Consider the following 14,100-nt stretch of genomic DNA (forward strand, 5'->3'; position numbering starts at 1 on the left):
TACTGTACTAAACACTGTCCACGTGTAAACCAGCCATTACAGATTTCTTCCGCTAGAGGCGCTATACGGTTAGGTGACTCTGTTTGAAGAAGAAAACTGAAAAGTTTGCCACAGAGGCCTCTAGAATGATACTATCATTTTTTTAGAATGAAATTAAACATACACTTTTACGTAGTATCGGATTTCGAAAAAATAACAAACAAGTAAGCCGTAGTGTGGATATCATCCGTGAAAACGCAAGTTTTGAACAAACTGATTGCTGTTTCATACCAATTTTAATGTGTACGGGTTTTTTTCCTGACTTTTACGATAAATTGGATACAACGACAATTCGCTATAGAGAAGAAATTTTTCGCCCTTATGAATTCTTATTATAACGGACTTCTACTTCATTTTTGTGATGTTTAGCCCAATTGTTAATGGTTTTAATTTGTTCCCACATTTTCCCTTTTCCTGTGTTGTAGTTCTTTCCGGGGTCCCTCCAAAAGCACAGAATCAAGGTTCCACTGTATTATTAGCAGAGAAGAAAATTATTTGGGTGTTAGATAATTCTATAGCCATTCTAAGAAAGATAACCACATTAAAATAATATACTGTATTACACAATATTTTAACTACCTACTGGTATCCTTCTCGTGGTCAGTGGACGAGCAGAATTAATTACAAAGGCAGTGTGATGTCAACAGTTAATTTACACTGGACTTTTATTTGAGGTAAGTACTGTACTACAGTAGGAGTAAGATAAAAATACTCTATAAATGAATAATATGCATTTGTGTAACATTTACGTCTTTTTGCAGAGTGTTTTTACATTAAGCATTTCCCATGATTTACACTTCCTACCCCCGTTTACACCGGTATTCTTTGGGTCCCTTGAAAAGTGTAAAAGAGGGGTAATACTGCAGTTCGATAAGAACAACGGAAGGGATCAGAGAGATGAAATGAAGAAGTAGCCTCTTCCAGCATGTTGTTAAATGAAGATGGAGACAAGTCCACCACAGATGACTGTAGAATAAACCAAATCTAGAATAGACAAAATCCAGAAAAAACAACCCCTTTTAACATGGTCTGAAGTCGAAGCAGCACTAAAGAGCACGTGAAATGAAAGTCTTCAGATTTAAATTGTCTGTATAGTATGCTCTCAGAGATCTGGGAAGAAAACAAAATCCCAGAAGATTAGGGAAGATTCATCATCTCACTGTTTAAAACAGGGCAAAAGATGGAAATATGGAAACTATAGAGGCATAATGCTGTTGTCACACATCCTGAAGCTACTGGAAAAGATCACAGAGATGAGAGATTTGGGAAGATAGTGGAACCCTTAAGGAAGAACAACACAGTTTCAGGAAACACAAATCTCATATTTGCCATGAGAATGTTTACAGAAAAGTACTGGGAACATGGAAAGAATATTGTGATAACATTTTTGGACACTGAAAAGGCCTACGACAATGTCCATCAAAACAAGATCTGGGAATATCTGGAAGTCCTCAAGGTGGCAAAGTATCTGATTGACGAAATAAAGATACTATGCCAGAATTGTTACAGCTGTGTTCAGGTAGGCAGTGCACGATCAAAATGGTTTGAAACAAAGATAGATGTCCAACAAGGAAGTGCCCTATCACCACTCTTGTTCACAATAGTATGGACAGGATCATAAAGTCCATCAAGAAAACTGACAACAGAATAATGAATGCCCCAGTATTTGCTGATGATATGCTGTTATGGGGAGAAACAGAAGCTGAAATACAGAAAAAACTGGCTGAATGAAACAATATGTCAATAATTTTGAGCTGAGTAAACCAAAGACCATAGAAATGACCATAAACAGGGAAGGAACAAAATAAAATCTCTTTTTGGAAAGAACCAAATTAGAAAAAAAGTTTCTCACTTCAAGCACATCAGAATCACAATCTCAAAAGATAACGCTGTGAAGGAGGAAATATTTGGCAGGACACACAAAGCATAAAACTTTTACCCATCAAGTCAGAAACCTACTCTGGGACTGCTAAACACCACAGAAAGCAAACAAAACAACCATGTACCATACCTAATTTGTACCCATTCTCACATATGATTTATAGGCATGTATTCTACTAAACAATGACTACAGCCGAATGCAGGCGATGGAAATGAGATTCATTACAACTAAGCAAGCTACTCGAAAGGACAAAATCGGGAATAAAGTAAATAGGAAGATAGCTGGCAGTGTAATAAAGAAGCATAGACTTCAGTGGTATGGGCACATTATGAGAATGAGCAGCAAAAGATCTGCGAGAAAATACTTCGACTCTACTATCCAAGAAAAAGACCAAGGGGAAGGCGAAGGAAATGCTGGATGGAGACAGTAAAATCAGATTTAGAGTCTAGAGGTCCGAGATAGGAAGATGTCCTAGAACAGAAGATGTAAGGAGACAGGAGGAGATGGCAAGCACTTGTACACCATAACCATGAAAATGGAGTTGAAAAATGATGATGATTTCTGTAAACATACTGTCACAATTTGGGCAACATATCAACATTAAAACCACTCTGCAAATTCTGTACACAGAAAGTCAGATCCATGGGCATCAATAAAAGGGAAAAAAAAGGAAAAAAAATCTTTTAAAAAATAATACAAATCATAAAATCAGAGCAATACGCCATGAGTAGCAGTACAAGATTCGAAACAAATACAAGCAGATACAAATGCTGTTTTGCTGTCAAATTTCTCATCCAAACAATGTAAATACACCTTAGTCTGCATTTTCTTTGATTGCTTTTTCGAACTGCCTAGATCTGACTCACCTTAGATATCTCGTAACATCCCTTCCGGCAATGTCCACCCTCATTATACTGTGTGGCATGGCAAAACCTTCATAGATAGGAACAGCATGAGTAACACCATCTCCAGAGTCCAAAACAACACCTGTAGTCCTGCCTGTAGCATACCTGAATTACAAGTTTAAAAAAAGTACAGGTGTGCAATTAAGGAAGGAAATGATATTACATAGATCTATCTAACAGTAAAGTAATGCTTTATTAACTTAGAATTTCTTCATGTATCAATAGCTAAAATTTATATCACCACCTCATTTCAATCAAATACATGTATTAGTGAAAGCTTTCTTATGAGGAAGAACTCCAGCAAGGAAAGGGAATTATAAAATACGACTTCTTATGAACAATCTATTAAAACATGTCAACAGCAACAGCGAGTAATATTTAGAACTTACAAGCTAAGTACGGCCTGCATTGATACGAACAATGCTGGAACACTGAATGTTTCGAAGAAAATTTCTGCTGCTTTTTCCCTATTTCGTCGGGGGTTCAAGGGTGCTTCTGTCAGCAGAACAGGATGCTGAAAGAAAATTACCAGTCCAAAAGTTAGAAAAGATAGTATTTTGCAGTTATTGATAATGAACCTGTCTACTAGGGTCCATTTCATGTTAAGAAAAGAAAAATACTAATTGTACTTGAAATACAATTAATGGCATGTCTTATTTAGTGCTGGAGTACAAAATCCAAGAAGAAAAGAAAACGGTCTGAAGAGTTACTATGAGTAAACTAGGCACGAGACTGTGGCCGGTTTCTGGTACACCACAGTTACCTGTGAGTTACCTAAATGCGCTTGTAACTTTAACTGCGCTGTTAACTTTAATGAGTTTTTGGAAACTTAAATCCAGATTTATAATATAATAATATAGCAATAAACAGTACAGTTATCGTCATGTTCAGTATCTCACGTCCTCCAATAAATGTCTCTACACAAATGTTTTTAGGGTTATTTTGGTATTATCTAGTTACTTTTACTAGCAGGAGTTTTCTGCAATGAAAACTGGGTAGCAAATATGTATACAGTCATCTCAATCAATCTGAATCAGCATGTCATAATCTCTCATAATATGAATATATGTACGATCTAATAACACACAAAATAGATATATTTTCCCTTCTTTCTTATACACAATATGCGGACATCGTCTTAAATTTCACCTTGATCATAGTCGTCGGTAAAATTATAAAAATACACTGCAGTTACCAAACAGATCACTTTTCACTGATCCAGAACACAATCAAGCGTAAACAAAAATAATACCCCAAATGAAAACATGCAACACACTTTGGAACGTATCATTCCGGCACTGAAGTACTGCACTTATGGTGCGATATCCATTTGTTCTTGCTGCAACTGTTGCAAATTTAATTTGACATGTAATTTTACCTGATCAGATACCTGATTTCAAGAATTCCATTTTTTTCCGGGCTTTCATGGCACAATTTGAACAACACGAAAACATTACAAACTGCGATTGCCACTAGCCAAAAGAAAATAGCCATATCACTAAATTTGTCATTAGTAGTGCCCTAATGCACTCCTCGAACTGAGAATTTGTAGTTCTTAATAACTGAAACGGACTAGTAATTTGAGATGTTTTACTTACACTGACCACGCAACATGCATTGACAAAAATACTCTCGTAACTGCTGACATAAAGTCCACTTGAGAATTTCAATTGAACATAGCGAGCTAACCCCGACCTAAGGTGTGAAGTGTGTTGACACAGATAAGAAGGTAACATAAATTACAGCTCCCTGTAAGAATTTTAATTAAAGAAGTCCAGATGTTTTATGTTTATTGGGAGTCTATAAGACCTCACGTCACCGGTTAAAGGATATAATATTAAAAAATACAATGAAAAATTGGTATTTATTATTCAGCAGGCTTATATTAAATGCATACGACCTAAAATATTTATTATTTAGTACAAATATAAATATTAATGGTAAATACTCCATAATTTCAGATTGGGTGTTCACTAACTGTTGGTGGGACTCCTGAAGAGAGGGAACCAAACATTATAGCTGCACTGAAAGATCAATTTGAGCATGATGAAAATCCATTTGATTAGAGTTATATTTTATTTGACGACTCATTTGCCGTACTGGAAGATATATCTACAGTAAAGGCACCATGCTCTGAGGAGATTGTAACCGAAACAGCTGGGACAGATGACACCATACAAGTGGACTCAGTGATATAAGCCGGTGATAACGTGGAAGTAAACGTACTGACCGAAATATTGTCGATTCCAGCACACCCAGGCACATTAAAACTACAATGAATGACTGTAAATATATTATAACCAGTTCATTATCACGTATTAATGTTTACAAAACTAATATAAGACACTGTAGGAGTGGCGCCTCATATCGGTATTTGTTGGAATCAGTTCTAACATAGAGGTAACTACAGCATTAGCTGCAGCTACCAGTCGTTGCGCAGATACCTGTGAAGAAGCCGATAACTGTTATTTCGGAAACTCATTTTAAACATATCACCATGTTAAGTCGCTGATAACTACGCATCTACAGATACCTGTCATTCCAGAAACCGGCCATGAAACATGTAACTATGGCTTCCCAATCCTCTCGTGGCATGTGTCATAGTATGTTTGTCAATGAAAATGAATTTTTAATGTAAAGAATAAAAAAATTATACTGCACCTCTTCAGAGAAAGTCTGCAGCTGATCCTTGCTGTATATATACTGCCAAATTCGTTCCATATCATTCCAGTCTGTGACAATACCATGTTCCATAGGATACCTTATGCTGAGAAGTCCTCTGTGTTCTTCAGCCTTTGGTCCCACAAACAAGTCTCCTTCCAGAGCCCCAGCCATTACTCGAATGTGCTTTGGTCTTCCAATACTAGTGACATGAAGATAAAAGAAGTTCTTGAAATTAATTTCAAAAAGTAGCTTGAATATGCTAAAAACAAGTTCACCTGAAAATATTCTGTCCCTCTTAAGACTCGATTTATCACCTAGGCTAACAGTAAGGATCACCACACAAATATTTCATAAAGTTATAAGAAAGTTATAACAAGTCATAAGACGAAAGTTCACATATAAATTGGATGTAAAAATATATAGCATTGACTACATACATACATACATACATACATACATACATACATACATTATCATTATAGACTATTATGCCTTTCAGCGTTCAGTCTGCAAGCCTCTGAGAATTTACTAAACGTCGCCACAATACTCGATTTGCAACTAGTGTTGTGGCCTCATTTAGTTCTATACCTCTTATCTTTAAATCGCTAGAAACCGAGTCTAACCATCGTCATCTTGGTCTCCCTCTACTTCTCTTACCCTCCATAACAGAGTACATTATTCTCCTAGGTGACCTATTCTCCTCCATTCGCCTCACATGACCCCACCACCAAAGCTGGTTTATATGTACAGCTTCATCCATCGAGTTCATTCCTAAATTAGCCTTTATCTCCTCATTCCGAGTACCCTCCTGTCATTGTTCCCACCTGTTTGTACCAGCAATAATTCTTGCTACTTTCATGTCTGTTACTTCTAACTTCCTAGCTCACTTCCTTCTTACAGAATACTGTTGATCGCAACTGCGAGCTCACTGCATTAGCTTTACTACACCTTGATTCAATCTCACTTACTATATTACCATCCTGGGAGAACACACAACCTAAATACTTGAAATTATCGACCTGTTCTAGCTTTGTATCACCAATCAGACATTCAATTCTGTTGAATTTCTTACCTACCGACATCAATTTAGTCTTCGAGAGGCTAATTTTCATACCATACTCATTGCACCTATTTTCAAGTTCCAAGATATTAGACTGCAGGCTTTCGGCACAGTCTGCCATTAAGACCAAGTCGTCAGCATAGCCCAAACTGCTTACTGCATTTCCACCTAACTGAATCCCTCTCTGTCATTTTATACCTTTCAGCAGATGATCCATGTAAACTACGAACAGCAAAGGTGAAAGATTACAGCCTTGTCTAACTCCTGTAAGTACCCTGAACCAAGAACTCATTCTACCATCAATTCTCACTTAAGCCCAATTGTCAACATAAATGCCTTTGATTGATTTTAATAATCTACATTTAATTCCATAGTCCCCCAGTGTGGCGTACATCTTTTCCCTCGGTAACCTGTCATATGCTTTCTCTAGATCTACGAAACATAAACACAACTGCCTATTCCTCTCGCAGCATTTTTCAATTACCTGGCGCATACTGAAAATCTGATCCTGACAGCCTCTCTGTGGTCTGAAACCACACTGGTTTTCATCCAACTTCCTCTCAACGACTGATCGCACCCTCCCTTCTAAGATGCCAGTGAATACTTTGCCTGGTATACTAATCAATGAGATACCTCGATAGTTGTTGCAATCCTTCCTGTTCCCTTGCTTATAGATAGGTGCAATTACTGCTTTTGCCCAATCTGAAGGTACCTTACCAACACTCCACACTAATTTTACTACTCTATGAAGAAATTTCATCCCTGCCTTCCCACTATACTTCACCATTTCAGGTCTAATTTCATCTATTCCTGCTGTCTTATGACAATGGAGTTTATTTACCATCCTTTCCACTTCCTCAAGCATAATTTCACCAACATCATTTTCCTCCTCCCCATGAGCTTGGCTGTTTGCAACACCACTATGATGATTTCCTTTTACATTGAGAAGATGTTCAAAATATTCCCTCCACCTCTCCAGTGATTCCCTGGGATCTATTATGAGTTCGCCTGAATTGCTCAAAAGACTGTTCATTTCCTTTTTCCCCTCCCTTCCTAAGATTCTTTATTACTGTCCAGAAAGGTTTTCCTGCTGCGTGACCTAGCCTTTCCAGGTTATAACCAAAATCTTCCCACGACTTCTTTTTGGATTCAACAACAATTTGTTTCGCGCTGTTTTTTTCATCTACGTACAAATCCCTGTCTGCCTCGGCCCTTGTTTGGGGCCATTTCTGATAAGCCTTTTTTTACGTTTACAAGCTGCTCTCACTTCATCATTCCACCAAGATGTTCGCCTTTTCCCATCTTTACACACAGTTGTTCATAGGCATTCCCTTGCTGTTTCTACTACAGCATCCGTGTATGCCACCCATTCACTTTCTATATCCTGAACCTGCTTACTGTCTACTGTTCGAAACTTCTCACTAATCATATCCTTGTATTTCTGTCTCATTTCCTCGTCCTGGAGATTTTCTACCCTTATTCGTTTGCAGACAGATTTAACTTTCTCTACCCTAGGCCTAGAGATACTTAGTTCACTACAGATCAGATAGTGGTCTGTATCATAAAAAAATCTGTGTAAAACTCGTACATTCCTAACAGATTTCCTGAATTCAAAGTCTGTTAAGATATAGTCTATTATGGATCTGGTACCCCTAGCCTCCCATGCGTAGCGGTGAATAGCCTTATGCTTGAAGAATGTATTCGTAACAGCTTAACCCATACTAGCACAGAAGTCCAGCAAACGCTTCCCATTCCCATTAGCTTCCATATCTTCCCCACATTTACCAATCTCCCTTTCGTATCATTCAGTTCTATTCCCAACTCTCGCATTGAAATCGCCCATTAGCACTATTCTATCCTTGCTGTTGACCCTGACCACGATGTCACTCAATGCTTCATAAAACTTGTCAACTTCACCCGCATCTGCACCCTCACATGGTGAATACACGGACACAATTCTTGTCCTAATTCCTCCCACTGACAAATCTACCCACATCATTCGCTCATTTACGTACGTAACAGAAACTATGTTGCGTGCAATGGTATTCCTGATAAAGAACCCTACCCTAGACTATGCCCTTCCCTTTCTAACACCCGTCAAGTACACTTTATAATCTCCTATCTCTTCCTCATTATCTCCCCTTACCCGAATATCACTTACTCCTAGCACATCCAGATGCATCCTCTTTGCTGATTCAGCCAGTTCTACTTTCTTTCTTTCATAAGCCCCATTAATATATAGCTCCCCATCGATTTCCATTTCGTTCGCCAAGTTGTTTCCAAGTAGTCCCTCGCCTGTCAAATGGGAGTGGGACTCCCTTACTCCCATAGGTCCGAGGCTTGCTTAAAGTGTTCTGAGCTCGGTAAATTCATGAAGCAGGATGCTGCTCTACTTGCACATAGTCCAAGTGAGGATCTCTCCTCTAACGGGTTATGGATCACCGGTGAATTGTATAGTCCTAGCCGCCTGAGCACAAGGAGGGCCAGGACTCAGAATATGTCCAAGATGCCCACTCCCATTCCATAGCAACTGGTATCCCGACTCTCAGGACCACTTACTAGGCCACTCAGCCGTTGCCCATGGTTCACGAACTATTGACTATTAGGATTTAAACAGTTTTGTACAATTTTGTAAAAGAAATAATAGGGTACACCAGGGTAATTGTAAACAGGGGGTAAATGTAAACAAAAGCAATGGGAAATGTAAGGCTTTTGACAGAAAAACTTGGATTGTGGGAATATTAGGATGACCATGCTGGCTAACATCTCCGAGCATTTTGGTGCCAAATTTCAGCAACTGTTGGTTTGTGAACAGCTGCTTTGTGAATTTGCTTTGTCTTCTTTTGTTCTCAGTAAGTAGACATGTATCACACATTTAGAAAAGAAAATAGTTTCTATGAGTTATGTACTGTAGTTATGATATGTTTCTAAGTTTTAAGAGATTTGGCATATCCTCACTTCATAGGTTATGGTTTGTTTAAAATTGCCCCATACTTTTTGTTGATGGGGGTAATTATAAACATGAAAATAGGGTCACTGTAAACATGTTTTATGTGGCTCCAGTGTTACCTTTTGTACTTTTCAGTAGTCAAGATGCCAAGGAACTATATTAGAAAGAAACCCCCACCCAGTTATACAGTGGAGGATTTGCAGAATGCTGTCAGGAATGTCAAAAACCGTAACTGCAGTTATCGTGAAGCTGAGGAAAAGTATGCTGTTCCGATATCTGTCATATATCACAGGATTAAAGGTCGGAAAGTACCAACAACCAAAATTGGAGCTGGAAGAAGCACAGTTCTTTCTCCAGAGACACAAGAAAAAATTGCACAGCATCTGATAGCTCGTGCAAAAATGGATTATCTATGCCATAAAGAGGAACTGAAGAAGTTAGTAGCAGATTATGTTAGAGCTAATAATATTCGTACTCCTTTTAAAAATTGTATACCAGGCGTTGACTGGTACTGTGGTTTCATGACTCTGAATCCAAAGGTTTCCTTAAAAGAGCCTGAACATCTTCAGAAAGCGCGAATGGTGGCAAGAGATCCTCATGTTGTGTACTCTTTTTATGATGATTTAGATACCTTATATGAAAGTATCAGTATTAAAGGGGATCTCAGCAAGGCTGCATTTATTTTTAATGCAGACTAGCTGATGTACCTGTCCTTCGCTACGGAATTCTACATTGTATGTAGAATTGTAGGTTAGGTAGAGTACACGTGAGCAAGACTGTATTAAATTGCATAGTTCTTAACGTTACCCTGGAAACGCGATGGAGAACTCATCAAACATCTTTTCTCATATGAAGACTGCGTTAGGGAATTTTCATTGTAATGTCAGGCCCGCCTGCCTACCATCACTCACAATCAGGTTGGGGAATTGCATTATAATGGCAAACACTCATTCTCCACCTGCCTTCTTACATCCTCAGAAAGACAGTCTTAGTGGTTTTCCCAATTGAAATGAACAAAGTTCCTTACAATGACGTCAGTAGGAATGGCGCGAGTAAAAGCAATGATTTTACATGAAATACTCGATCAAATGAAAAACTAGATATTTTCTCACGTTTAACAAACAGTACTACGCTGCCGATTTAAGAGCTGGAATGAAGAGGCCGCAGGCAGAAAAAATCTATCTGACTTGGAGGCAATTTTTTCCTCCAAGCCAGAGGAGAAACCCCCTCTTCACTGCTAATTTTGAATAAAATGAATGTAGAATTTAATAAAAGTGAAGAGGAAGAGGCTTTTCTCAAAGAAACGGCTCTTTTCAGTGTTGAATTTTGAGTTATTTAGTGAATTGTGGTGCTATAATTTGGAATTTGCCTGAATTATAATTCTAGACCAGGTCATACTACTTACTTCTACTACTAAGCGAGCACACTTCTCATTCAAAACGACCGAGCAAGTTGGCCGTGCCGTTAGGAGCGCGCAGCTGTGAGCTCGCATCCGGGAGATAGTGGGTTCGAACCCCACCGTCGGCAGCCCTGAAGATGGTTTTCCGTGGTTTTCCATTTTCACACCAGGCAAATGCTGGGGCTGTACCTTAATGAAGGCCACGACCGCTCCCTTCCCACTCCTAGGCCTTTCCTGTCCCATCGTCGCCATAAGACCTATCTGTGTCGGTGCGACGTAAAGCGAACTGCATTCAAAACAGCGTGTGAGGGTAGGGATCGAATAGCCGGAATACTATAATGAACCAGTGAGTTACGTGCCAGCAGTACGGTATCAGATAATGTATGAACCAGAGGAATGACATGCTAAAGAACGCTTTCTAACTCCCCAGCTATTTTCCGCCAATATTCAGTCAGGCTGTTATACTCGGTACGAAGCAGTAATCCTATCTACCGGAGTTGAGTGGCAGCATAAGAGACAAAGAACATCACCACAAAACAGTGGTCAAAGTAATGTTATTGTTGATCAATGTTATGCGCTTTCAATATTGTAGGCCTTCACATTTCGTTTTCTTCCAACTCTGAAATACCACTCTTATCTTAGCCGGTACGGTAAAATTGAATAAAACATAAATGGTTGGAAATTGTATTCCCTATAACTTTTGTTATGTAGTACTTTTCGATAGGAACTATAACATAGGTATTTAAAAATTAAATTCTAGGCGCCTTCCTCTAAACTACAATTTCATACAGGGCGAATAAAATTGTTTATAACTTGGACTGTAGTTTCTTATTCCCCGGCTCTATATACCGATTTTCATTAAATTCTGTTAACCCATTTTCTCGTGGCTCGACGTTGATATGGACTTGGCAACAAAAATAAAAATTCATGAATATCTGCATCAAAGCCGATACGGTAACAATGTATGACATAAATGATCGGAAATTTAATTCTATATAACTTTAGTTATGTGGTATTTATCGATAGGACACCTAATAATATAAATATATGAGAATTCAATTTTAGGCCTTCCCCTAAACTACCATTTCACTCGGCGTGAGTAGATTTATAGCCTAGATTGTAGTGGCTCATCCTCTGACTTCACATACCCATTTTTATTAAATTCTCTTCAACCGTTTTCTCGTGATGCGTGTACATACAGACAGACAGACAGACAGACAGACAGACAGACAGACAGACAGACAGACAGACAGACAGACAGACAGACATTATGGAAAAGTAAAACTTGCATTTCCTTGTTACTATGTACATGACCGATACAGAAATACCATTCTTTTCAAATTCTGAGCAATGTACAGACAAAACTCTTATTTTATATATATAGATGAATCTGGCTTCGGAAGTGATTCAACAAAACTGAGGGAAACTGAGGAAAGCCTTTGAATCGAGTGTCAGGCGGTTCCAGGTGGGAGAGCAGTACAGTTTTGGCTTGTGTTTCTGCAGATGGCACAACTTTGCCACCGTTGATAGTTTTTAAGGGAGCAGCAGTTCAAGGACATTGGATACCTGAGGATGCATTTCCCGTTACTACGTACGGAACCTCAAGAAATGGGTGGATGGAAGACTCTGTGTTTTTTAATTGGTTTGTGGGTGTATTTATTCCACGTGTTCAACAGTTATGTGAACAGAAGAACCTGCCAGACCAGTAGTGTTGGCTACTGAATGCATGATTCGAAGCAGTGTATCGATTCATTCAAGTGTCCAAGTGAATCGATTCACAAGAACGGCGAGCTCACGGCACACGATTCAGTTTACTCCCAGCGGACAGTGCTGAGTGGCGCACTCACTGGATGCTGACGGGGAGCCAAGCTTCCGCTGCAGCGAGACAGTGAATCGTGGCATATCGAAAGAATTGTGAACGAGCGTGGCTCAGTGAGACACAAGATACACACGGCTCCGTGGACACTGGCGGAGAGCCGAGCTTCCGCTGCAGCGAGACATACAGTGAGCCATGGCACAGGGAAAGAATCGTGAACAAACACAGCTCAGTGAGACACAAGATACACACGGCTTCTTATCGGCTCACTGGACATTGGCGGAGAGCCGTGCTTCCGCTGCAGCGAGACATACAGTGAGACATGGTACACTGAAAGAATCATATGCTATAAAGGACTCTCAAGCTCAGCTCATTTGAAAATAATACCCATTTGCATTCACTGTCCTCTTCTTACAGGGAGGTTTAAATAATAGAAGGATTTATTTGCAGTGTTAAAAAGGTAGTCAAAACATAATTCTGAAGTAGCTAGTAAGTAGGTAGGCTATTAGGTTATACTATTTATTAGTTTAATGAATCTTAGCATTATAACTTGGTTGACATTTGACAATTAAACTCGAGTCTAGCCTGCCCTATGACTATGAGTCATGCTCATGACCACACAAAAGTACCCGTTTTATATTGGGAAGAACGGCTCATTATTCTCCCAGTTCATATGTCACATCGTTGCACAAGATTTCAATCATATGTGGACAGACGCAGTAACTTAACCAACAGTATGTTGAATCAGAAAACCAGCGGGCTACTGTACATCTCAGGTAGCCTACACGAAATATGAAGATTTAAAAACTCCTCAGCTAATAGAAAAATACATATTTTCAAAAATGAATGAGCGAGTTGTCGTGCGGTTAGTATCGTGCAGCTATGCGTTTGTATTCGGGGGATGGTGGGTTTGAATCCCACCGTCGGCAGCCGTTAAGATGGTTTTCCATAGTTTCCCCATTTTTACACCAAGTAATGCTGGGAGTGTACCTTAATCCAGGCCATGGCTGCTACCTTCCTAATCCTGACCTTTCCCACCCTGCGTCGCCGGAAACCTTCAATGTATTAGAGTGACTAGCATTTTTTCCTAAGAAAGGAGTTCATAGTATGAAGACCAGATGGCAGCTGCGAGCACTGAATGCTGTTGCTGCTGTCTTACCAGCACATACTACACAGATGCAGTAGGAGCGGTGACTAATGTGCCGTGAATCGGATCACTGTATTGATTCAGTAACGTGAACAGAATCAAATGAACAGATTCAGTAAAATGAATCAAATGTCACATCACTACAGACCAGGAAGCAGTGCTTATATTTGACGGACATGCCAGCCACATTAGCCTTCGTATAATTGAAGAAGCAGCTTCATCAAAAATTCATCTCATA

General features: G+C 39.2%; 1 protein-coding gene across 1 annotated transcript in view; it reads right to left on the minus strand.

Moving 5' to 3' along the window:
* The window catches only part of Arp1 (Actin-related protein 1), a 120,054-nt gene that overhangs the window by 85,542 nt on the left and 20,412 nt on the right, over positions 1-14,100 (minus strand). The window contains exons 3-5 of the mRNA XM_067135512.2: positions 5,488-5,689; positions 3,216-3,340; positions 2,788-2,931 (exon numbers count right to left, since the gene is read on the minus strand). Of these exons, the coding sequence (XP_066991613.1) occupies positions 2,788-2,931; positions 3,216-3,340; positions 5,488-5,689 (471 nt within the window). The remainder of the gene's footprint in view (positions 1-2,787; positions 2,932-3,215; positions 3,341-5,487; positions 5,690-14,100) is intronic.

The sequence above is a fragment of the Anabrus simplex genome, chromosome 1 (assembly GCF_040414725.1).
Source record: "Anabrus simplex isolate iqAnaSimp1 chromosome 1, ASM4041472v1, whole genome shotgun sequence".
Lineage (NCBI taxonomy): Eukaryota > Metazoa > Arthropoda > Insecta > Orthoptera > Tettigoniidae > Anabrus > Anabrus simplex.